The 26,292-nt window shown below is 40.1% G+C and overlaps 3 protein-coding genes and 1 non-coding gene across 4 annotated transcripts; 1 reads left to right on the forward strand and 3 right to left on the reverse strand.

The window, feature by feature from the left end:
* The first annotated feature begins 9,511 nt into the window (after positions 1-9,511).
* LOC101292588 (DNA-directed RNA polymerases I and III subunit rpac1-like) lies at positions 9,512-13,142 on the forward strand. The gene is made up of 9 exons (XM_004296274.1): positions 9,512-9,685; positions 9,867-10,049; positions 10,579-10,705; positions 10,834-10,959; positions 11,077-11,249; positions 11,934-12,029; positions 12,107-12,200; positions 12,313-12,432; positions 12,902-13,142. Exons 1-9 carry the CDS (start codon positions 9,512-9,514, stop codon positions 12,955-12,957), a joined length of 1,149 nt encoding a protein of 382 aa, XP_004296322.1. The 3' UTR covers positions 12,958-13,142.
* A 649-nt stretch (positions 13,143-13,791) lies between these two features.
* On the reverse strand, positions 13,792-15,502 carry LOC101299364. Its single transcript, XR_184332.1, has 3 exons — positions 14,823-15,502; positions 14,230-14,293; positions 13,792-14,048 (listed from the first exon to the last, which is right to left on the reverse strand). It is a non-coding gene; the product is annotated as an uncharacterized LOC101299364 (transcript).
* Positions 15,119-15,950, reverse strand: LOC101292883 (pentatricopeptide repeat-containing protein At3g22470, mitochondrial-like). The gene is made up of 2 exons (XM_004296275.1): positions 15,248-15,950; positions 15,119-15,144 (listed from the first exon to the last, which is right to left on the reverse strand). Exons 1-2 carry the CDS (start codon positions 15,948-15,950, stop codon positions 15,119-15,121), a joined length of 729 nt encoding a protein of 242 aa, XP_004296323.1.
* Positions 15,951-15,964: 14 nt separating this feature from the next.
* On the reverse strand, positions 15,965-16,705 carry LOC101293183 (pentatricopeptide repeat-containing protein At1g12300, mitochondrial-like). The gene has a single exon (XM_004296276.1). The coding sequence runs from the start codon at positions 16,703-16,705 to the stop codon at positions 15,965-15,967; it is 741 nt and encodes a 246-aa protein (XP_004296324.1).
* Between the last annotated feature and the right edge of the window lie 9,587 nt (positions 16,706-26,292).

A 26,292-nucleotide genomic window follows, 5' to 3' on the forward strand; every position in this document is an offset into this window, starting at 1 on the left:
TTGATTTATAAAGATATACATTAATTTAGAAAACGTGTATCATTTCCTTTTATAGAAACCATGTATAGATTACTTCCTTATATAGAGATAAGGTATAAATTGAGCCCTTGTATAGAATTTGTTAGTTTCATCATAGTTGAGATCGCACTAGTGGATATTACAAAGAAAGGGCAACATGCAATTACAGTAAACTAGCACTATGAAATATTTCCAGGCCGTGTTTCCAACAAAGGTATTCTGATACATTACACAAAAAGAGTCATTAGGCATATTGAGCTGTCAACTGATCCATGAGCACTAGCTGTACTCCAGCCTCCACCACTCACTACTAGAGATGTACCCTTTAATGACACTTATTTTATAACGTTTCATGATAAATGTCATTGTAGGGGGCTTCCATGACGTTTAGGGCAGCAAACGTCATGGATGTAAAACACGGAGCAATTATATGACGTTTTATAAACGTCATGGTAAAACACATACCATGACGTTTATTTTCTGTCATCAATAAGTTTCAATGACGGTTTTGGTCTGTCATACATATTGTTTGGGCCATGACAGTTTATTACTGTCATCAAAAGTTTTGAGCTAAATTTTGGACATTGTGCCCAAAATTTGGCTTCGCGCCTGACCCAAAATTTGGCCCTAAAATTTTCAGTTTGAGTTTGAGTTTGAGTCCCTTTAGTTTTAGGGTTCCCTTTAGTTTTAACTCACTTGCCTAAAATTTCTCTCACCCAAACTCGATCTCAAACTTCACTTTCCAATTTCTCTCTTGCAAATCAGTCACCCAAACTCAATCTCAAACTCGATCCGAATCTCATCCCAAACTCGGTCTCTCACCCAAATCAGTCACCCCTCTCCCAAATCTCATCCCCAAATCTAACACCCCTCTCCCAAAATCTCATCGCTAAATCTCATCCAAATCTGTCTCACTGCTCTTCGCCCTAATCCCAATTGTTTGGGTCTGCTCTTTGAGTTGTCACAGGTTAGAACCCTAACTCTCACCCGACACGCATCCATTTCCTCTTCAGATCAAAAACCAACCCAAAACCCCCAATTCTATAATTCTGGCCAAATCCTCTCTTCTCCGACGAGTTCATGTTTCCCAATGGTTAACCCATCTCTCCCTTCCTTCGATTTCAGTCCCTCATGAACCTTAAATTCCTAATCTCGATCTCTAGTACTTAATCCATTTCCTCTCTGTTTTTCAGCTTTCATCTAGTTGTCATCTTCGCGGCATCTCCGCCTTGAAAGCATGAAGTCGCCGCCGCAGCTAGGAGGAGGATGGAGCCGCTCGGTCTCAGCAGCACCAGTGCGGGTCCTGAAGCCGCGGACTGAGCTTCGGGCTGAGGAAGAAGAGTTGGATTTGGAGCCTTGATAAATCAAGGTGAGGTGGTTTCGCTGTTTCTAGATATCAGATTTGTTTTGGGCATTATTGTGGGTGTTTGATTGAGTTACCGATTTGATCTGAGGAGGAGAAAGCGTTGGTGGAGCTCTGTCAAGGCAGTGGCTTGGTGTTGGCAGCAGCAAATGATAGGAGCCCTGCTACTCAGCAGAGTTGGTAGGGAGGAGACCCTCGGCTCAGTTATGCCTTAGCTAAAGGTAGTCACCCTATAGTTTATGTGTATGAATATGTGTTGGTGTTGTTTGATTAAACTATAGGTTGTTAGATGATTGTGTAGTTAATTGTGTTTTGGTGTTTATGATTGAAGTGTTAAGATTATAGTCTCGGTGGAGAAGTGAGGCTTGTTGTGATTTTGGAGAAGATTGGTTATAGCGTGCATGTTGTTTTGCTTTGGATGATTGGTTGTTTGGAACTTTGGATTGATATTCTGGTAGTGTCGGAACAGTTTCCATTCATTTTTATGTGAATTGTGATAGACTTTATTTCAATTGTTTCATCAAGTTCCCAAGTCCCAGCTTTTGCTTTTTTCAAATTTGACATCCTAGATCTGAGTTTTTGTGTTTGTTTACTTCTGTTTAGTGGGTTGCTGAATTTCAAGCTTGCCACCGCTCAGGTAAGAGACCGAGTATTATATGGTCATATCTTTCATTTTTACTAAGATGACCTTTAATACTGCAAAGTAGTAAAATATGCATCTTGGGATTCCTTGTTTAAGTTCATTTGATTTGGTTCTCCATATGATGGCTTTGACAGGAAGGAAGGTTGCTAGTTCAGACAATGAAATCTGGGAGCTATAGTGTAAGTTTTTCTTCTATTACTCATTTACCTTGCTCTGCACTAGCTGTTAATGTATATGATGTCTGTTAGTTTCTTAATTGAACATGATCTTGATAAGATTTTAAGGGACAATTTGTTTCCTTGAACTCCTAGGACAGATAACAGATTATTGGTTTAATAAAGTAATAGGTTTTGGGAGATGTTTTTCTGAAGCAGCTACAAGGTAGAAAAATTAGTCATGAGTTCTTTATAGCTGTATTATTTGTTTTGTTTCAGATGCTTTTGAATGTAAGAGATAATGTGAAAAAGGGTGCAATATACATGTTCAGGTATGGTCTTGTCTTCTTATATGCGTAGTCGAATTTTAGAAAAGTAGCAAAGTTCTACTTTTGCAGGTTGTCGTTTACATTGATCCTCTACCCCAATCATCTGAACAAGTTTTATTTACATTGATTAATGCATTGAGAAAAGTAATTGTGTTGTCTACATTGATCACATAGAGCCTATATCAAATATAGTCTGATTTTTATATGGTTTGAGTTATAGGGTTATTGAGAAGGCAAGGATTGAAGCTGAATACGAGTTGCAGAAGCTGCTGCACAAAGGCTAGGCTGAACTTTAATTGGAGGAGGTTTTGAACAAGACTAGAAAATTACACTTGTATATATATTTTTTGATATAGTGGAAACTAGAGGACTTGGTCTTAATGAAACAATTAGTACTGTGTCTATGGTGACTGTGTGAATACAAACATATTTGATTTCTGAATTTAATCAGAAATCAAATATTTTTTTTATAATATGAAAAACAATTAATGACGTTGGGAAAACGTCGTGTAAGCCTTTTCTATAGCAATTGAAAAACGTCATTGAAAACCTTATTATAACAGTTTATAAACGCCATTAAAAGGTTTCTATGACGAGAACGAAGTATCATCAAAAGATTTTCAATGACGTTTGAAAAACGTCATTGAAGGGTACCCTTTCCATGACACAGGCTAAGACGACGTTCCTAACGACACAGAAAACGTCATGGAAGGTCTTCAATGACGTTTTTTGTGTGTCATTGAAGGGGTCCTGTGTAGTAGTGACTAGAACCGATGCACCATTCCATTTCATAACAAAAACAATAAACAAAAAATTCCAGTCAATCTTTAGCTTTAAAACACATTAAGCCAGGGAAGTGAAATGTGGAACGAATAAGCTGTATAACTCAAAATTGAGTTACAACACAATCAAGGAACTAACACAAACAAACCATTTGTACAATACAGTTATCTCATATTGATAAGTACCAAAACCCAACAGACTTCCTCAAACCTCAAAATATATCCGAAACAAATTAATCTCTATCAAAACTCCAACTCTGGAAATCCCACAAAATTAAAATTACCCTGCACCAAAATCCCCAAACACCTTCCTTCCAAACACAAATTGTATTATGTATCTCACTGCACACGAAACACAACAGACCCCAACCAAACTTTAGCGAATCTAACAAGACAACAAAAATGTTATGAAAGAGGATATGATCTTCCTATGCCAAATAATGAAGCCACCAAATAAAGTAATACAAACTAGAAATTTGGTTTTCAAAACTAAACGATATAATCAACTCCAAAACCTTAAGAACCAAAGGGAGATATTAACAGGCAACCCAAACTCTCAATAATAAGTGACAGAATAAAACCAAAACATTTGATTATTCATTTGATAGCAGTACAAATGGTTACCTAAACTCTCAATAATAAGTGACAGTTTACCTACTCATTTGATTATTCACAAGAAACATGTTGATATATTAGATTCACATGTCCACAAATGTAGGAAGTAAAGCAATAAATCATAAACCATAAGAAGAGCACTTATAGCATTACTTTGTAGTTCAACGTGAAAATAGCAGTACAAATCGGGCAATAAAAGGGGCACATGAAGGGAACCCTCAGATAGTTAAGTGAACTGTATTATCGATGTATCAGAGATGCACATGAGCGAAGGAAGAAAGATGCAATAACATTACAAAGACAATAAAAGAGAAACTGAGAAAATAAAACTTACTTCGTAGTTCATGACTAGATACATCTGTCTAGAAAGTTAAAACATTTCAAGCGGAGTTATGTTGAGTGAATTTCATGCTAATTCAAAACTGTAAAAATGGAAAAAAAAAAAAAAGAAAAAAAAAGTAAAAAAAAAAAGAAGGCTTACCCATCATGTTTAGGAAAGTCATAGCCAGTTAAAAATTCATCCAAGGCCCAGAACTGTCAAATCCAAGCTAAAGGGATTTAGTATAACCAACAAGAAACAAACACATGAATCTCTTAATCTCGAAAATCAAGAAATCTAATAAATTCAGGATACATGGTCAGTTCTTCCACACCTACTTAAAACATTAATAATCCCGTTTAACCAAGCTTACCAATTACCAATCAAGTAACAGCAATCCCCGAAATTCTTGAACCCTCAGCTTAGGGGTATTAGACCCTAGCCTAACCATATCATCCAGTGATCAAAATTCCCTTCTTACTGTTGGACTGCAGTCTTACAAGGCTTAGTTCCTTATTACTGGTTGTTTCATATTCCAAACAGCCTGACCTCAATAGGAAATATATGTCGGAGCTTATAAAGGCAATTGCAAGACAAGATTACAAAAATCTACTTCAATCAAATACCTAGAGGAACATACATCAGAAAGAAAGGTGTAAAGACATATTGTCATAAACTATAACCCAATTTAGGGGTATGTGAAGACTAAAATGGCTGCATCTTCAGTGATGCAGCATGTGTTAACTTGAAATGAATCTTTGCAGGGCCAGAAATAAGATATCCAGTGAATACTTAGCAGACATGAGGAAAGTTTGTCACGGGTTCAACCATACTGACCATCAATGGCCAGTAAAGAGCTTCAAAGTTAGAGAGTAAGCTACAGCCTGCTTGAAATAAATATAAAAAAAAAAGAAAAAGAAAAAAGATTCAGTTTGTAGTAAAGAGGACTCGTTCCCAGATTTCAAGATTAAGAAGTCAAAACGCTTGCAGAGTACAAAATATTTTTAAATTATATAAAGGATAAACTACATTTTCCGCCCATGTCTTTTGACTCAAAACTAGATTTGTTCCCCTCACACTTAAACTTAGCAATGGGATCCCTTTGTGTTGCGACTGTTAGAGATATGAGGAACATGTTTTGATTCAGTCATTCAACCTCACTATATTGACCACTGGCCGTGAGAATCATGTGCATTCAAACTTACAAAAACTACAAGGTGTACTTGAGTTGTTAAAGAAGTAAATGCAATTGCCTATATTTGCGATTTTTAAACCCCATAGACCAATTATGTTTTGTGTCAGAACAGAGAACCAAAATATATGTTTTGCAAACAACTGAGATGCTAGATCAAATGGTTAATCAACTGGACAAAAACAAACTTTAGAATTCAGTTATCCAAGGTGGTAGAGGTTATGGAGAGATCCTAGAGGATAAAGAAAGAGTGAGAGACCTGTATATCCAAACAGCTCTAGACTAGGAGAAGTTTAACATATGGCCTTAGGTAACATAAAAATAAAACAGCTTCAAAAGCAGCAATGCACAATCACTGATCTTCAACTGGGAGAGTGCCAAAAAGTATCTCTGAGGATGCAGCAACATGAACACGAGTATTGAAATCATAGTATTCCAGCATTAAACAGATTTAAGAAATGATTACCAGGACTCAGACCCAACATCATATAAACTACAAAAAGAAAGAAAAAACAAGAACAGCAACGAGATTCAATCACTATGTTTATCAGCATCTAAGTAAAACTTACAAGTTTGTCCGAAGAAAAAGAAAAGATACAAGAATCTCAACTAGAAATAAAAGAAATGGAATGCTGATGTTCATGCTGCCACCATTGAAACAAAATCAAAAATGAAAAATAAAAGCTGATTAATTTTGAAAATTGCCAGATACAAACGTGTGTAGATTCATACATCAAATTTCTATACACCAAATAACATATTCTTTTGCTTAAATTGCCACAACTCTCTTTGATTAACTAGCTACAAGGAATTCATTCTACAAAAAAAAAAAAAATAGTTACAAGGAATTCCGTTTGGTGCCCAGCCAGATGGTTTATTCATAGTTTTATACTGAATCTCAGATTAGAATTCTTGCAAGTATTGAACTCAATAAGAAAAACAGAAAAAACTAATACTGTTAATTGGAAACATTCTAAGATTCCAAATGTTTGATGAAGGATAACCATATCAGAGCCGTTTGTAACCAAAATACCATCTATAGACTCTGACCCATTGATTAAATTCTCCAAGTATTTCCTACTGCTCATACACAGCTCACAAATTAAATAACAATAACATAGACTGAATCAAATCGAAGAGAAAGATGGAATCTTGGTACTTACTAGAATACGGTGAGGAGTCAGGGCTGTGTGGGGAATAATGAACTGAGGTTATGGCCGAGGTCGAGAGATTCTTTTTTTTTTCGATTGACAGATGAGAGAGACTTTGATGAAGAAGAATAATAAGATAACAAGTCTACCCACTACTAAAACCCACGCGACGCGCTCGCCAACCGCGTGCGTCCAACCCAAAGAGTAAAAACCGAGTTACTCCGTCAACAGACAGACAGAGTACATGCCCAACTTCTCTTACTCTTATTAGCACAGGACAATGGGGTCGTATGGGCAAAGATATGAGGGCTCCTTTTCTTCCATGATGATGTCAAAACTGCTCAGAATTTGGCAATTTTCAGGTGAAGAATATCAGTATGAGGATAAGATTCTTTGATGTCAATGATTGCCTCACTTGTTTTGTTTGTTGGTGGTGATTCCTTTTTTTTTTTTTTTTTTTTTTTTGAAAATTTGTTGGTGGTGATCCTAGTCCTTCTTGATATTTTTTGGTGACTATGATGCTTAACTCCCTCAATGTCTGCCTATAATAATTTCCATTAATGGCTCAGTGTAACAATAAAGTAATAAAGGACAGATTTATTTCTTAAAACTTTAAGAAGACAATATCACATAAAATATAACACAATGATGACCCTGATTTTAAGATTGAGATATTGCATGATAATTGGTGGTTGGAAGGTTGTTTTTATTTACCCAAAATAACTTTGCGACTCTCTCCCAATTTATTTAAATAGAACGCTGAGAAAACAAAAATGATAAACAATGAAACTAGATTGTAACATACTTATTGCCATAGACCTAAACTAATAGTGGTTAGAACTTGAAAGCTAGCTTTGATTTTGGTGATTTTGATTTTAGCCTTCATAGGACATTTTCAAGTGTCCTAGATATGTCTCATACAACATGTTTCTAACAAGTGTTAGGCAATCATAAATATTGTTTAAGTTAATGTTGTCAACGAGACTTTATGACTCAGTTGTAACGTATATTGTCATGTCTTCAATCTTAATAACATATGCTCTCCACCATCTTATGAAGGCCAGCACTGGCTACGGTGGAGAGTTAGACAGCATCTTTCCCTCTCCATATCTTTTTTTAACTATGAATTTCTCTACCAAAGACTTAACCTATGTTAATAAGAAAACTTCTCAGTAGAAAAAGTGTAACTGTAAGTTTCTAACTAACTATAATTACAGTAGAAAACTAGGCTCAGAGTGTCTGACACGCCGACATGACGTCTGACACTCCCATGGCGTGTCAGAAAATGTTGATTTTTCTGAAACGGCTCGACACGTTGATCGACACGACATGCCATTTTCTCGACACGTTATGTTAGCAAATTGTAAACTAGACTGGATCAAAATAAGCTCAGTATCATTTGGTATAGTAGCATCAGTCTTCTTTTTGTAAGTGGGAGGTCGTGAGTTCGACTCACAATAGACTCGTTGTAGCATTCCAGTTATTTGTTGGATCAAAAAAAAAAAAATTAAACCCAAAAACCTAAGATCTGACAATTGCTTTGTTTGATGTTATTTCTTTATGCAATGGATTGAACTTAGAGCTTTAATTTGGTAATGTAATGAATTTATTTCATGTTTTTAGTATGTCTTTTATGTACAAGAGATATTTACCGTATCGGGTCTTAAGTTTTTGGGACTTTCTGTGTCGCCATGTCGGTGTCGGTGTTGGTGTCAGTGTTGGTGCCGGTGTCGGTGCAATGTAGTAAGTAGGGTTTCAAAGCATTTCAAATTCAAAGAACTAGGCACCCTTTAGCCACGATTCCTGGTGCTGTAGGACAACTAGCCAAAGAAAAATGTAATGAATTTATTTTATGTTTTTAGTATGTCTTTTATGTACAAGAGATATTAACCGTACCGGGTCTTAAGTTTTTGGGACTTTCTGTGTGGCCATGTCAGTGTCGGTGTCAGTGTTGGTACCAGTGTCGATATCGGTGCAATGTAGTAAGTAGGGTTTCAAAGCATTTCAAATTCAAAGAACTGGGCACCCTTTAGCCACGACTCCTGGTGCTGTAGGACAACTAGCCAAAGGAAAATGATCTTATATTGGTCAAACCCCACCATTCCGGGCCGATTATGTTCTTGGACTGAAGAGTACGTGAAGTATAGAAGAACAGCCATGGAGGCCACTCAAGCATCCAAACCAGCCGATAGGATATAGTTATACCTAGCCCACCATGCCTTACAGTTTCTGTACACATAGAAGTTGAAGAAAACTCCAATTGCATGCCAACCATGATGAGTAGTTGACAGCTCTAGCAGGTGGCATGTCACTTCCTGCTTCTAGGATTAGAGGCATGTTTATGAGCTTAATCCACCTCTTGTTGGGAAATTTACGTGACAACAACCAAACTGGAACAGCTGCAAGTAAGCCGATGAGGAAGAACCAGTTCATCTCAGGGTAGATGCCTTTGTTAGTGAACATTCTGAGTGGACCTATAACCCCCCATATGATTGAGGCATGTGCAAATACGTATATCAAACTTACGAGGATGTCTAAAATTAAAATACGAGCTGTTCACAAGCTAGACAAGCCGAATATATTCTAGTTCAAGCTCGGCTCGATTTTTTTGTCGAGCTAAATATTAAGCTCAAACTCGGCTGATTTATCTTACCAGCACGATACGAACGAGCTAAAAAAACGAGTCGAACACGTGCAGTTTGAGCTTACTGACTTACAGTGTCCAAATTGTCGGCCCAAATTGATTCCCAGACAGAAATTGGGCCACACTGTTAGTTCAGCCCGACAGGCCCACTTTCCTCTTCTTTTCTCTCCTCTATCCCTAAAACCCTGAACCCCAATTTTGCAATTGCCTCCCTCTCTGCAAAACCCTAACTTCAAAACCAGTACTAGAGCCTCTCTCCTTCTTCAGAAGACAAATTGGCAGCGGAGAGAACCCAAAACGATGTCGTCTGGTAACGAAGACACGACTTCAAGCTCAGAGTCTGAGCAATCAGATTCCGCAAACGACACACTGGATTTCATAGAGAAGCTCTCAGATGTGCCCATGGGGAAGCTACCTCCACACATCGATTTCCAGAGGACACGTGTCGATTGCAAGGCTGACGCTCCCATTCACGTAAAGTTACCTCCTTTTGTTTCTCATTTTTACAGTTTTGCAGTAATATTTACTACCCCATTGATTTGTTTGAGTTCAAATTTGTGTTGTGATAGCTTGTTTTGATAAGAAAGTTGATTCCTTTATTGGGTTTGGTTTGATTTTTTGGTTTTTGTGTTTTTCGGATTTTGGGTTTTTGCAGACTGATACATTTCAGTACTCCGGTGCTTATGCATCGATGGGAGTCGATAATAGCTTGTTGGATAGCTTCTCGAGCAAGTTTAGAGTTGAGGTTATTCGTCTCGAAAAGGATGAAATGGAGTTTGATATGATTGGGATTGATCCGGCTATTGCCAATGCGTTCAGGAGGATCCTCATAGCTGAGGTTTGTGTTGTAATTTTTCCATAGATAGTCGAAATTTGCGAGTTGTGGGTGTGCTTGATGAGAATTCGTAATAGGTTAATATTGTCTGTTGAGTGTATTCTGTAGCTTGTTGAAGAAAAAAAAAATAAGTATACCAATCATTTTGATTACTATTTTTCTCTTGAGTAAATTATTTGATGGTTGCAAGTAAAAGCAGAAACAGAACGTAAGCTGTTTGACTATGTGAGTTTTTTGTAGTGTAATTGATCTATCAAGGGTTAATGTCAGTGTTGCCTATTAAAGAAAATTATGTCCTCACAGCTTCATTGTTTTTGTTTGTTTTTATTAGTTATGTAGTTTAAGGGAGGGGAAAGATACTTACATTTTTTCCATCTAGACCATTCTGACCTCTGTTAAAAATATGTATCTGCTACTCTTAGTTTGCAAGTAACTCTAGGATGACTTTTATGTGTGTTCTCAAGTGCTATGGAGTTGGACGAATAGATATGTCAATGATAATCCTAAATTTTCTTAGTTGATGCAACTGTAGGTTCCCACGATGGCTATTGAAAGAGTTCTTATTGCAAACAATACATCAGTAATCCAAGATGAAGTCCTTTCCCACAGATTGGGTCTCATTCCAATCAAGGCTGACCCAAGATTGTTTGAATTTACAGGTTTGTTTGATCATTCTGTTGTTTCTTTTTCTTTTCTTTTTTTTTCTTTTTAAAAAAAAAATTCTGTTTTGTTGATCCACTTTATATTATTAAGGTGTTGAGTTTTCCCCTTCATTTTTTCTTGTTAGAAAATAATACGGCAAATGAAAAGAACACCATTGTTTTTGGGCTCAAAGTGAGGTGTGAAAAGCAAGGCAAACGAAAGGGACCAAAACGGGAGGGGCAAGAACAAGATGGACAAACACGTATCACAGGTATACTTCTTGTTCTTTATAGGTGACATAAAACTACTTTTGATTTCCTGGCATGTTTATATATCTTTTGTGGATGATTTTCTTCATGTTGTAAATATTTTGTAATTTGTGAAACAGTCAAGTCAAAAGATTTGGTTTGGTTGCCAAATGGGAGTAACTTTACCTTGGAATCAGACGGTTCAACCTACACATCATTTAGTTGCAGCCAGGATTCCATGCCAGAATTTGCCACCAATCCAGTTGGTCCAACGGATGGAGATATTACAATTGCTCGACTGGGCCCAGGCCAGGTAACTCTTTTTTACCTCTTTTATAGGTCTAGTTATTCTTCAAAAAGCACATATATTGCTTTTGTCATGTAATGCGGGGTATTGAAAACAGCAGTTAACTCCAAATATTGTTCGACGGAATGTGATTGCAAGTACTTCAAAAGAGCCAAGAGTAGTTTGATGAATGTAAATTCTCAAGCTATATGCTAAGTATTGAACATGGAGCCATTTGTTTTTTGACTAATGTAACTGCAAGTGAGATGAGAACAGTTCAATTTAAATAACAAATAATATTAATTCATGACAGACTAGCTATTGCTAATTGGCTCAATTTTTTTTTTTCAACTAAAATATAGATGTAGAAGTTAATCATCAGTTGTGGAGATTAGGGTGGTCACTCAAGAGGGTAGACGAAAAGACTGGTTCAGGTGTTTTTTATCATTCTAAATACTAGTTTCATTATGTTTAGCAAGAAATGTCAGGTCCATGGTCTGCTTCCATGTGGTCTCGGGTTCAAACCCCTTCATTGTAGCTAGGTATATTCTAGAGTTTCCTGCCTCCTAGGCATTGTAGGCAGGAGCCCCCAATTTTGAGCCCAGGTCTATAAAGCCAGTCTGGGATGCCCGGGCATATTCTTTTCTAGTAGTCAGGAAATTTATTGTATTGTTCTTTCTTCATGAACTGACACTGCCTACCTCTTCTTAGGAAATTGAACTGGAAGCACTTGCTGTTAAGGGAATTGGCAAAACACATGCAAAATGGTCCCCGGTTGCCCCTGCTTGGTACAGAATGCTTCCTGAGGTAAGGGGATGTGATATTGTGTGATTGCGTAAAGAAGTAAAGATCACACATAATAATGAACTTTTGACTGTGTTTAGGTTATAGTTCTGAAAGATATTGAGGATGAGATGGCTGAGAAACTTGTGGCAACATGCCCAGTCAAGGTGTTTGATATCGAAGACATTGGCAATGGTAACATGAATTTCCTACTATGCAGTATCGTTACCTGTTTGTACTTGCTCAAAATACGTTTTCTCTTTTCCATTTATTCATTGGCTTGATCAATTATTTGACCGCTTATCAGGTAAAAAAAAGGCTACTGTAGCTAGAGCACGAAAATGCACACTGTGTAGGGAGTGCATCAGAGAAGGGAAGGGATGGGATGATTCTTTGTCATTACGACGTGTCAAAGATCATTTCATTTGTAAGTGATATGTTGATTTTTTTACTAGACTATAATTTATATGGTCCCCTTGATTTCTGGTTATTGATGGGTGTTCTGGAACAGGCTTTAATCCTAAAAACATTCAATTTTGGTGTTTTGATTTGCATATGATTACTTAAAAATGTATAAAATCTGACTTCAGTACGCGGATTCTAATTTCAATAAACTTCTTTGTGTCGCCCTAGTCTTTTCCAAATCTTTGACTTGCGTATTTGATGATTGATTCCAAGCATTTTTAAATATAATTATTTGGCTAACAGATATAAATCCACATACATGAAAAGTCTAGCCATTAATTGATTTGCTTTGTTCAGTAGACAAAAAGAGGATAGTTGTTGTAGCTTTGAATTTAAGATTTTGTAACATGGTATCAAATGAATCTGTAGATGTCAGAAGTTGGATTTAAAATTACTTATGAACTTTGTTTTCTTCAAAATCATGTAAGCAGGTAAACTATTGAGGAGTTATGTAGGGGGATCTGAGGAAAGTGTCAATGTAGTATAATTTGTTTCTATGCCTGTTTTCTGAGTTGTAACTCTCATTTTTCACTCACAGTTACCATTGAATCAACTGGGGTATTACCACCAGAAGTGCTATTTACCGAGGCTGTGAAGATACTTCAAGACAAGTGTGAACGTGCGATTAATGATATTTGTTGATGATGCCTGTATTTCTTGTGTAGACAGAAACTGAAACAAGAAAAAACTCATTGTTATTCTGTTGAGATCAAGAGTTTACATGCTAATATCAGTATCAAATGTGTGTTTCGATTGGGCCTGCTTTTGTATTCAACCCCATAGTCTTGATTTTTTTTTTTTTTTTTTTTTTTTTTTTACCCCAATCATAGTATTTTTCCAAATTCAAACTATCTTGGTGGACGGGGAGACTAATTTCAAGAAAATGGGGACCTTGATACAGTAGTTGATATGGTCTGATATTTTTGAGATGCCATTGGGGAACTCCTGGCATGTCCTCGTCAACTCCCTCCCAACAACCCTGTCAACGTTGTCAAGGCAACAACATAGTGAAGACCAACTATCATGTATGTATCAACTATATTATTCTCCCAAAACGAGTTCAGGTTTGTTAGATTCTGCTACTCATCAATACCACTCATGCTAATGGGTTAAGCTAGCTATACATGTGTGCAACAGCATGTAAACAGAGGCAATTCTTTTTGTTCAACTAGTAATGCCTTGTGTTCTTGTTCATTCAGCTGTGCTTTTTGCCTTGTGTTCTTGTTCATTCCGCTGTGCTTTTTGTTCTTAGTCTACTCGGACACAAGGTCTCCGCATGTCTCCTTGGCCACATGAATATTTTTCTTCTATTGGTAGTTCCTTCACTTCCTTGTAGAGATAACCATCGTCACTAACACATCAAAGCTCAAACACAATTAATGACTGCAGTTGGGGTGTTGGGCAACATAACTTTGTTTTGTTCCCCTCTATGCAAATTCCACTCTTCTTCTCTTCTTCTCTTCTCTCTCCAACTCATCCTTTCTTCTGAATCTGATGGTACAAAACCTCTTTTCTGCCCTGTGTGCTTCATATCAGTGATGCCCTTTTGAAGTTGCAACAAAGAAGGAAATATCACCCCTGTCCGTAAATGGAAAAACATGTAAAGCACAACACATTAAGGAATAACAAAGTTCCATCAAAATAAGAACAAGGAATGTAAGTGTTTATCTACTGCAGATTAACTTCCACCTATACAATGTCAAACATTTGTGTAAACATTACTACATTATTAAAGGTATCTACACTGAACCCAACTCACCATAAAATTCTTTGATGCTGGCCCTCATTTCGTAAATCAACATGGTGGTCTCCATCCGGATAATCTGGTAATCCATCACATTACCACAGCCAAATGAGATAACAAACAAAATGAATATATTTAAGTAGATGGAATAACACATGATGAATAATTTAAAATTGAAATATTGGACTTCAAGATTAAGAAACATGTCCAAAAAAAGGCCTTCACAGAAAGTTAACATTTTTGCAAAGAAAGAATGAGAGGGGAGGAAGATGAACTTGATGATGGGATAAATTGATTACAAAAACTCAAATTAGATTTGGACATTATTACATTCTCTCACTAGTTAACATCTCTCATCTCTTCAACTCTACCCCTCTTTCATTAATTAGAGAAACAACGGAACACAAAACAAACGAAATCTTCAGATAATACATAAAATTCAATTAGATAAGAGACCATGCCACTTAAATCATCAGAATTCTAAGCAAGCCAAGGGCCCAGCAACATGGCAATCCGTCCATGAATAAAAATATTCAGTCATGTACACAAATGTGCTAAAAATTGGAGTGGAACAAGGAATTGATATTGTGTTTCAATGGTGGACTTACAAACAGGATTGACAGAACATCCAAGGTTGCCAAAGGAGCAGCACTGCAGCATCAGACTGTATCTTTAAGCCATGCTAATAATACAGGATCCACTGTACCCTTCAACAATAAATCAGCAATCAACTCCATAGTCGATGCATCTGCAGAGAAACCCCTCTCACACATTTCTAGAATAAGTCCCGTAGCCCTTGACGACTCATTGTTATTGAAAAAACCTTGGATGATTGTGTTATAGGTACAATCATCTGGAGAACAGCCTTTCTCCTCCATTTCTGTCAACAACTTTTCAGCTTCACTTAAAAGGCCACCTTCACAAAGTCCACTGATCATTATGGTATATGTCCAAACATCAGGTTGAATATGCTTTGATGACAAACCAGAGAAGACATTTATTGCAGAATCCATTTCTCCAGCTTTGCACAAACCTTCAATGATAATGTTGTAGGTTACAATATCTAGTTCCAACTTCTTCCCTTCCATCTCTCTAAGCAGTTCCAGTGCCGTAGAAAGTTGTTGGTTGTTACAAAGGCCATCAAGTAAAACAGCGTAAGTTTGAACATTTGGAAGTTGGCCACCACAATGCATCTCAGAGAACAACTTTTGGGCATCTTGCATCCTCCCCACTTTGCAAAATCCGTCAATAAGAGTGGTATAGGTGATGGTGTCTGGAACCAGCTCCCAACAATTCATTCTCTTGAAAACCTTATAAGCCTGATCGACCGTTTTACTCTTGCAATATCCGTTTATCAATATATTACAACTACAAACATCAACTATGGAACCCTTCTGAACCATTAGATCAAATACTTGTTTCGCCTCATTCATCTCTCCTCGCAAACAGTAACCGTCCATAAGCGAATTGTACGTAACCACAGTAGGTTCGATATGTCTTTGAAACATGATGTCAATCACACTTTGGGCTTCCACAACCTTCCCTTCCTTACAGATTGTATCAACCAAGACATTGAAGGTGACGACATCTGGAAAGACACCTTGACTCACCATATAATTCAAACTCACCATATAATTCAACAACCTGATAGCTTGTTCCCACCGGCCGAAATCACAAACTCCTTGAATCAAAGAGGTGTAAGTTTTAACACATGGAGTAATACCTCTGCTGATCATTTCTGCAAAGAGTTTCAATGCTTCATCATGAGTGTGGCCTTGCATAGACCGTCAATGACAGTGTTATAGGAGACTATGTCAGGCATATAACCGTTTTCTTCCATCTTACTAAGTAATTGCATGGCCGCACTGTTGTTTCCCGTCTTGGAGGAGCCCTTTATAAGTGTGTTGAATGTAAACACATCGGGCTTACAATGACCTGCCTTACGCATTTTGTTGAAAAATCGTGCCGCTTCTTGCACTTGATTGTCGAGAACAAAGCCGTTGATTAGAGTGTTAAAGGTAATAACATTTGGTTGAAGACCCAATTTGAAGAACTGACCCAAGACAGATAAGCCAAACAGCAATCTATTCAAATGGCAATAGCAGTTGATGAGAATAGCGAGAGTATAATAATCAGGAGCAATTCCGATCAGACCTATCTTTCTACTCAAAGCGATGACTGCAGAATATTGTTTGAATTTGACAAGTTGAGTCAAGATTTGATTGAAAGGGATAACAGGAGGCAGAGGACGCGAGTGAAGCATTTCGTCGAACACCTTCAAGGCATCGTCAACATCACTCACTCTGGGTCGTTTTCCTATCTTGGTTTCTCTCAATTTACTCACTCTGGGCACTGAAGGCGGGTGAGGATCTCTCACAGACTCTGGGTATTGGGTATGTTTAGATTTGGTTGGGTTTGAGGATTTAGAATGAAACAAAGCCAAGTAATTGTTAACAGCCAAGAGCACAAGAGAAGAGTGAAGTAATGGCATATTTCTTGTTCTGCTGCAATGAAAACAAGAAGAAGCAGCAGTTGCTCGGATCATCTTCAGCATCTTTCTTTGTTTTTTGAGAGTCTCAGTTGTCTGCAAAGATAAATTTGCTGATGTCTATTTTAGTATTTTAGCAGAGAGAAGAGGAGGGATCAAACTACGACTTAAATTTCAATATAAAAAAAATTAAACGACTTATGGTCATTACTTATTAACCATAAGTCGAACTCACGAACTTTACTCACCGACTAATGTTGGATTAGGCACCCTTTTTCCATAATGGTGTTCAGTGGATAATCAAAACAGAGAATCTGAAATGCGTGGATTTGCAATGTGGGATCATGACTAATGTCGTTTGAGCAATTGATGGGGAATTTCATAAGGCAATCTGTTTCGATTCTTGCGGCAAGTGTTTTTGTTGGTTAACATCTTTGTTTGAATTTGAAGAGTTCCAAAGGAGATTCTTGACCTATTAAACTTCATCCCTTGACATCTTTGAGTCTATTTCTATTTTCTACAAGCGCAAAGGTATAAAATTAGAATAGATAAGACTGATTAGCATCTTATACTGATTAACAACTGTGTCTGCATATGATTACTCTACCTCGAGTTAAAGATTGACTAAACTTTGTATGAAATGTAGCGTACGGGGGGTTACATACGAGGAGTTTAACCTAATTCCTTTTGCCCTTTCCTCTTCTTCGTCCGACTACCTCCCAACCATCTTCTGCTTCATCTGCCTGCTTGGTCTGTGGCTCTCTTTGCATGAGACTCTGATTTGTCCACAATCATGTTTGTTGAATCATCTTCATTCATGCCAGCATCATCGTCCTCATCGCTATCTTCATCATCATCCACATCCGGGCATGAGTAAGGAAGATAAAGAGTTTACTGATATGTAAAATATTATCATAAACTTGATCATTACTTAATTTTGAGCACTCTCCTAAACAAGATATACCAAATACCAATATCCACATCCACAGGAATTCTTCAACAGAAAGATCTGGCAAACTCAAAGAACTATCATAACTCTTGAGGGCACAGGGTTCTAATAAAACTTACCTGTTTGACATGAGTAGGAACTCTTCGACTGTTGGCTTCCCTTAAGCTTTCAATCGACTTGAAATTGCGATCCAAACATTCTCCATGCATAATCATTATTTTTTTAGCAACCTGTGCAAAATCAGAAGCCAATTAGAAGTTATAAACACAGGAAAGAAAAAACAGCTGGTCTGAAATTTCATCACTCATATCCCCTATTACAGATTCCCTTGCCCACTCATTAGAATTAAAATTACTATCTGACCATTCTGCATGCATAAATTATGAACTTTCCGACTACTTGTGCAAATCCAAAGGCAAAAATAAACCATAAAGCTGCCAGTACAAAATTGCATCGCAGATGTCAACCAGCCTTAAGCTCTCAATAGACTTGAAATACAATCTACACATTCTCCTAGCATTCCATAAGCATATTCATTAACTCCACAGCTAACTTCATAAAAAATCCACAAAAGAAAGGACGAAAAGGAGAACTATCCTGTTCAGAGAATGAAAGAGTTCGAGTTTCTAAAGACGACTGATTACAAGGTCTCACAAATCTCCTTAATGGTTCCTCATTTTAGGGGAAGCAGATGACTCTCTGTTTCCCACCACAAGCATATCATTAAGTTTACAACATTTCTTCCTAATACAATTCATCAAGATACTATCAGACACTGCAGCATGCCACCTAATAAACTGATCATAACACTAATCATTGTAAGAAAATTTCACATATTTCGGCACAAAATTGACAAATTAGGTAGTGCAATCCGGAGAAATTGAGTTAAAGATTCGGCACAAAAATCGAAATTTACACGAGACAAATTTGAGGAGATTAAGATTACCGGTGGAGTGATTGACCCAGGACACGATATCGGAGAAAGAGTTGCTCAGCTTTTTGGCGCGAGTCACGGCCGCCACACTGTAACTCGACGGCCAATTGAAGCGCCGACCAGCTGCCACCTGGACAGAACTAATCCGCTTCTTGGAAGGCCGCCGCGGTCGCCGCCGTCAGCTTTCTCTCTGGCTCCATATTCAGGGCTCTGTGATGGAACCCGTTCTCTTTACCTCACCTTGTTCTTTAATAGACTACAACTACGGAAAAGAGGGAAAACAGTAAAATTAAAGAGTTTGCATTTCATTGATGATCCAAATGCAGAAGAAGCTACAACATATAAGGAAATCTTTTGCAACAACAATGCAACACGTGGGACAGGGGACCGCCACTACACAAGAGGAGACAAACTAATTCAAATGAGAACAGCTTGGAGTTTCAGTTGGAAAGAAGACAAGTTTGCAACTGGTAATCTGGGGTTGTTGTTGTTGAGCTTCAATACCATCATTCAGAAGTTGTCCAGAGATATTTTGAAGAAGGAGTGGGCTGATGTGGTGATTGGGCGGTATGGCCTTGGTCTTAACAAGTCCTCCCCCTTTGAAAGCAAGCTTCTCCTCAAGCTTGGAAGGTGGGAAACTTTTTCATGATAGAGTAAGCCTCTTCCCACGTGGCATCATCAGCTGGGAGCCCTGCCCAAACCACTAACCATTCTGTAACTGAACGTCTTTTCTTCTTGACGATGTGCATATCCACCACGCGCTCTGGTTCCCAGGTGAGAGCGCCACTATTGTCAAACTGAGGAAGTGTGGTGGCGACCGGTGTCTGATCTCCAATCCGGCACTTAAGCAAAGACACATGGAAGATGGGGTGGATCTTGGAGTTGGCAGGCAAGCTGAGTTTGTAGGCGACCTTCCCGATTCGTGCAGCGATCTGGAATGGTCCATAGAAACGAGGAGCAAGCTTGTGGGCTGGACGGCGGACCACAGATTGTAGGCGGTATGGGTGCAATTTGAGGAAGACCAAGTCACCCTCGATAAAGTCGCGCTCAGTCCTCTTCTTATCAGAGTGTTGCTTCATCCGGTTTTGGGCCGAATGTATGTGGCTCTTCAAGGTTGCAAGCAGAGAGTCGCGGTTTTTCAAATTCTTGTCCACGGAGCCGACTGAGGTTGAGCCCGGAAGATAGCGGGTGATAGCAGGGGATGGGTAACCGTATACCGCCTCGAATGGAGTCATTTTGATGGTGGCATGATAGGTGGAATTGTACCACCACTCTGCCCAGTGGAGGAGGTTCGCCCAATTGGTTGGTTTGTCATTGATGAAACACCGGAGGTAGTGTTCTAGTGTGCGATTTAGCACCTCTGATTGGCCATCGGTTTTGTGGGTGATAGGCGGAGCTGCGACAAAGTTGGGTGCCTTGGAGCTTGAAGAAGTGCTCCCAGAATTGGCTGATGAAGATGCGGTCACGATCGCTGACGATGAAACGAGGCATGCCATGTAGGCGGAAGACCTCTCTGGTGAACGTTTCGGCAATTTGGGCTGCTGTGTACAGCGATGAAGTGAGCTTGTTTTGATAGCCTGTCAATAACTACCAGGATGGAAGTTTTGCCCTCTGAGACCGGTAACCTATCTATAAAGTCCATCGCGATGTCAACCCAAATGTTCTCGTGTCACGTCTCCCGACCTTTAAATTTTTACCTTATTTATCAACTTGGTTATAATAAGAATTTTACTGTCTCCGTCAATGAAGTTATAGTATAATTGGTCCTTAGTGGGATTGTGGGGGACGATTGTTTCGGAGAGTGATTCGTAGGAGGAAAATATGACGACGGTAAAAATAGTAAATTTTAGCTGGTAAAAGATAATTTTTAATTCGGGTATTATTTTTCGGGGTGTTTTATTTTGGATTTGGGTTGTATAAGGGTGTTGGACCGGGCCAAGAGGTGGTCAAAGCCCAGCCCTCTCTTTTTTTCTTTCTCTTCTCTTCTTCTCATGGTCTCCCTAGCTCCCCCCCCCCCCCCACCCCCGAGCTCCCTCTCCCCGGCGAACTTCCGGTCGTCCGCCTGCCGCCGTCCGGCCGTTCGCCGCCGCTCCGATCCCGTTCGGTTGCCCTCCGACCCAACTACATCCCTGGACCGGTGACAGCCACCCTAGCGCCGCCGTGAAAGAGTTCTCTCGCCTAGAACCTCGGGCTGCCCAAAGTCCTCCATCGTCGGAACTCCCTCCTCCGGCCACCAATTCGGGCAAGCTTGGTATGGTTTTGAAGATCTCCAACCCAGTTGCCTTGCCCTAGAAGGACTCGGTCCAGTTTGCTTCAGGTGAGGAGAACCGGTGAGTGGAAGCTCTAGGGCTTTTTGTGTTGTTTTCGTTTGATTGACCTAGTTAGGCTTGGATTTTGGGTTTGTGCTAGTTAGGAAAGTTGTAGAGCTTGATGAGAGGAAGATGTTGTCAAAATTTCATAGGAATTGGATGTCGCCGGTGCCACCGCTGTTTGGGAGATTTTTAGGGTTTTAAATGTGGAATATTAAGGGGAGTATATTGATGTGAGTTATGGAATTTTCGGATGAGTTTTGGATAGGTTTGTGAATTTCCGAAGTTTGGTATTTTTGGCGGTTATTAATGTAGAATCCGGCCGTAGGATTTAAGTCATTAATCTGTGGAAGGTTGATTTAAGGCTGCTGGTATGTTCGGTGAAGTTTGAGTCATTTTAAGTTAAGAATGGCGAAGTTGGGCAATGATGAGTGTGTGGGAGGCTCACGTTTAATTTTGCCCATTGTGTTTAATTATTGGATTTTTAGTGGGAAATTAATTATATATTTGGAACAGGACGAGGGGAGACCCGAGCAGAGGAAGCCTCGGAGCGTCATCAGGCTTAGGCCTAATTTGTGAGTGGACCTTTGTGTTAAATTGAAAAGCATGCGATGAATTAATCTGTTGATCATTTATTTCTTTTCCTGAGATTTATTTCTTTCTCTGATATTTGGCAATTTTCCTCCTTTGGAGAGATCCCGAAAATGAGATTTTCGGCGGATATGTTTATGGATATTATGAGTATAGTATGTATATAAATGTTAGCTAGCCATACGTGCTTGGTCAGTCATAATGAGGTAAAATGTCATTATGACGTGACGTGAGTGTTGAACACTAGCGTCATAGCCCTATATGAACACTAATTTCTTTTCTGGTTTATTTAGGTTTTCATATAGGGAGTCCACGCGTATATAAATACACCGTCCTCTTCGGTCATAATGAGGAAAAATACCATTATGGCGCAACGTGAGCGGTAGACGCCAACGTTGTAGCCTTGTATGAATTTCTATTTTTTTCTAAATTATTTCTAGGATTCATACAAGGAGTCTGATGGGTGTAAATACATACGAATATATGATTATATATAATTTAGCCTGAGAGGCTCCATTTTATTTGAGTTAGTGACTAGCCAGAGCTAGTCGAGGAATTGCCAGTTTATGAGTTGAACGCTTTTGAACTGCCGCATGTAGTATATTTTCTTTGGAAATTAAAATGGGGAAGCATAAATATTTTTATTAATTTATTTTTATCCACTCACTCTAAAGTTATTAAATGTTTTCTCTTGGGCCATTCGTTTTAAAATGCCCAGTCTGCAGAGTTCGGGTTAGTTCTAGTAGGAGGCGAGGCATAGTCACCCGTATTTCCACCACTTTTCACTAGTAGGTTACCTGTTTAACCTACTTGTGTTTTTCTTGCTTCCTCTAGTGTCTAATAGCTCTGATTTTCCCTTGGGGATATTGTATAATATTATTTCGGTTGTGAGCGAAGGCATGTTGACATTTTAGAATATTTGTTGGAGGATTTATGTTATCTTTTTGGATAATTATATTTGATGTTTGCATAATGTTATGTTGTTGTTGGTGGTGGTTATATTCGGGGAGCACGTAGGCTCTAGGAGTTAAGGTGGGATTGAATTTTTTTGGGAGTGTTTGCAGGTTTTCTTTGGGAAAAGTTGTTCATTTTTAAGGGAGGTTATGCCGAAATTTCGGTAATATCTTCCTTGGAGGTGGTCCCCACACGACTTACTCCGGGTTTCAGGGTGAAATTCGGGGTGGGTCGTGTCATCTCAGGCACTGGTAGGGGTTGTAAGAGACCGGGAGGGTGTACGGCTTCGTAATTGTTGCGTTGGCAGTGGTCGCAACAAGCAACGTAGCTTTTCATGTCACGGTGCATTTCGGGCCAAGCAAAGTTCCTAGAGAGGCGCTTGAAGGTGCGTAGGTAGCCGGAATGACCTACGGTCAATGCTGAGTGAAAGTCATGTAGAATCTTGCTCCTCCAATCGGTGCTTTGGGGTACAAACAGCCGGTTCTTGTAAAGGAGGTGGCCATCTAGCAGGGAGAACCCTTTTCTCGTAGGTTCTTGTTTCTCCAAGACTGTGATGATGACACTGGCCTCGAGATCAGTTTTGCAGGCTTTTGTGATGGCGGTGATGTTGTCAGCGATTGGTGATGAGAAGGCCTGTATAGCAAGGAACTCATGCCTGTGGGAAAGGATATCTGGCATAGTATTAAGATGGCCGGCTCGGTACTGGACACGAAAGTTATATCCCAAGAGTTTAGACATCCACCGGTGTTGAGCAGGGGTGTTGATTCGCTGGGTGAACATGTGCTGAAGTGGCTGGTGATCGGTGAGGATGGTAAAGGAATGCCCAAGCAGGTATGGTCGCCATTTTTCCACTGCAAACTATACTGCAATCATCTCTTTCTCATAGGTTGACAGAGCTTGGTTTTTTGGTGATAGACACTTACTGAGGAATGCCACCAGATGTTTGTGTTGGGAGAGAACTGCCCCGATGCCCAATCCACTAGCGTCGGTTTCAATGAAGAACTCTTCTCCAAAATTTGGAAGTGTAAGGACCGGTGCAGAGGTTTTGGCGTTCTTGAGTGCAATGAAGGCAGCCTTTGAATTGGGTGTCTACATAAAATTTCCAGTCTTGAGCATGTCATTAAGTGGTTTTGCAATGAGCCATAATGCTTCACAAACCGACGATAATACCCTATGAGACCCAAAAAGCCACGTAGAGCCTTGATGGACTTGGGTTTTGGCCACTGCATGATGCATTGAATTTTACTTGTATCCATAGCCACTCCTTGTGCCAAAATTGTATGCCCAAATAGTTGACACTTGGCTGAGCAAAAGTGCACTTGGAAAGCTTCACATATAGTTTGTGGAGATGTAGCAATTGAAGCACCTCTTCAAGGTGGATTAAATGAGAAGCAAGGTCTTTGCTATAAACCAAAATATCATCAAAAAATACCAACACGTGCTTCCGAAGCAAGGCACGAAAAATATGATTCATAAGAGCTTGGAAAGTTGAAGTGGCATTGGATAAGCCAAAGGGCATTACCATGAACTCATAATGGCCGTCGTGAGTGCGGAATGCGGTTTTGTGGATGTCGTCGGCACTCATCCGGATTTGATGATATCTGGAACGAAGGTCTAGCTTGGAAAAAACGGTGGCACCGTGTAACTCATCCAACAATTCGTCGACTACAGGAATGGGGAAACGGTCTTTGATGGTGACTGCATTCAAGTCGCAGTAGTCTACGCAAAACCTCCACCCTTCATCCTTCTTGCGCACCAACAAGACCGGGGATGAAAAAGGGTTGGAACTGGGCCGAATCAACCCTTGCTTCAACATGTCAGCAACTTGGGCTTCCAACTCTTTTTTCTGTGAATGGGCATAGCGGTAGGGCCTAACGCTAATTGGGTCAGAGTTGGGTAAGAGAGGGACTTTATGGTCCATGGCTTGAGAAGGGGGAAGGCCTGTAGAGTTTTCAAACAGGTGGGGGTATTTTTGTAAGAGGTCTGTGATTTGAGGGTGGTGTATGGTGGTGGTAATCTTTGGTGATATAGAGCAGAGGAGACTGTGTGCTTCAAGGTGTTCAGGAGAGATGAGTTTTAAGATATCGGCATCAGGAATTGGTTTGGTTGGGTGAGCGGTGATGCCGCGCAGCACGTGGCCTTGACCGTCAGCGACAAAGACCATGATTTTGTCGAGGAAATGCCACCCAATGAAACCCAAGGTGTCCAACCATTGAGCGCCGAGTACCAAATCGCAGCCAGCTACGGGTAGAAGGAGAAAGGAGCTTGTGAAGCTATACCCTTGAGAGTTGATTGTGATGTTGTGAGCCTGTCCCGAGGGCGTGAGGGTATGGCCGGAGGCAGTGGTGAATTGCATGGCTGCCGAAGGTTCTATGGGAACACCTAACTGGTTAACCACCGCCGGGTTTAGGAAATTCATTATGGAGCCGCAATCGATGAAGATATCAATTGGTATGTCACCTACCGAGCCTTTCAATCTCATCATATCACTGAGTGAGGTGTTGGTGATTTTGTGGAGTGGAAAGATATGGTTTGGCTCCTCAATGTGCTCTTCAGCGGTATCACAGAAGGTATTGGAGGTAGTATTGTCTGGGTTGGTTTCGTCTGGAGGCTGGTGGTAATCAATAATTGCCATGAAGGGTTGACGACAAACGTGGTGTTCATCCCACTTGTCATCACAATTGAAACAGAGACCCTTAGCTCGACGTTCACGCTGCTCCGGTGTCGAGAGGTGGCGAAATGGGGTGGGTCTTTGAGGGTGAGTGGTAGTGGTAGTGAGGTAGGGCCGAGGTGGGAGAGTTTCAGTAGGTGGTGGTTTGAAGGTGGTTGTGCTGGTGGGGTTGTGGTATGTGAAATTGGTTCTGGGTATGGAGAAAGACGGAGGCCGAGGTCGAAATGGGTTGGGTGGCCGAAGAGCGTTATTGCGAGTTTCGTAATACTTGGCCAATCTTTGTGCTTCGGCAAGGGTGGGGGGTCGCATGGCCTTGACAACATGAAAGAGCTCAGGGTGGAGACCCTCAATGAAATGTGAATGAGTTCGCTCTCAAGCCAGTCAGGGGAACGGCAAGAGAGCTTGGTGAAGGCCACAATGAACTCGTCTGTTGGAGATAGGCAAGCATGCCTTTGAAATCAGAGCTACTTCTTGCTCCAAGACGAGCAAGGAGAGCAGTGACAAACACATCCTAAGTGGGATTGGGGTGGCGGAGTTCGTAGGCGTTCATCCACACCGAGGCATCGGGGCCGAAGTGAGTCACCGCTGTTTGGACCTTGTCTTGGTGCGGAACATGGTTGGTGCGTAAGTAGCGCTCGGCAATGGCTAGCCAGCCAATAACATCATCACCGTTGAATCGAGGTAGATCGAACTAGGGGGGTCTGTAATGGGGTGGTTCAGGTGGGGGTGGGTAGTAATAGTGATGGTTAGGAGGTGGTAGTTGGTGAGGAGGTTGGCCCCTGTGGGTCTGAAGAGGTGGTGGTGAGTTGGTTGTAGGTTGAGGGAAGGCTGAGAGGGTGGAAAGGACCCAAATGAGATTGTTGAGGGGGGTGGGGTCTGAAGAGGTGGTGGTGAGTTGGTTGTAGGTTGAGGGAAGGCTGAGAGAGTGGAAAGGACCCAAATGAGATTGTTGAGGGGGGTGGGTGTATTGGGGCTCATAGAGTGTGAGAGGGCCAGGCGTGTTGGTGTTCGGGGAGGGGGGGGGCAAGGGAAGAGTATTGATACCTTAAGGTTTGTTAAGATGGGTTGGGGGCAGAGGTGGAGGGGCCTGCAGCAGTGGGGTGTGATGGTGTAGGGGCAGATGGTTGAGATCCCCAGTGGTTGAGAATATGGTTTTGGAAGGCTGCAAATTGATGGCTCATG

This window comes from Fragaria vesca, linkage group LG3 (assembly GCF_000184155.1).
Source record: "Fragaria vesca subsp. vesca linkage group LG3, FraVesHawaii_1.0, whole genome shotgun sequence".
NCBI lineage: Eukaryota > Viridiplantae > Streptophyta > Magnoliopsida > Rosales > Rosaceae > Fragaria > Fragaria vesca.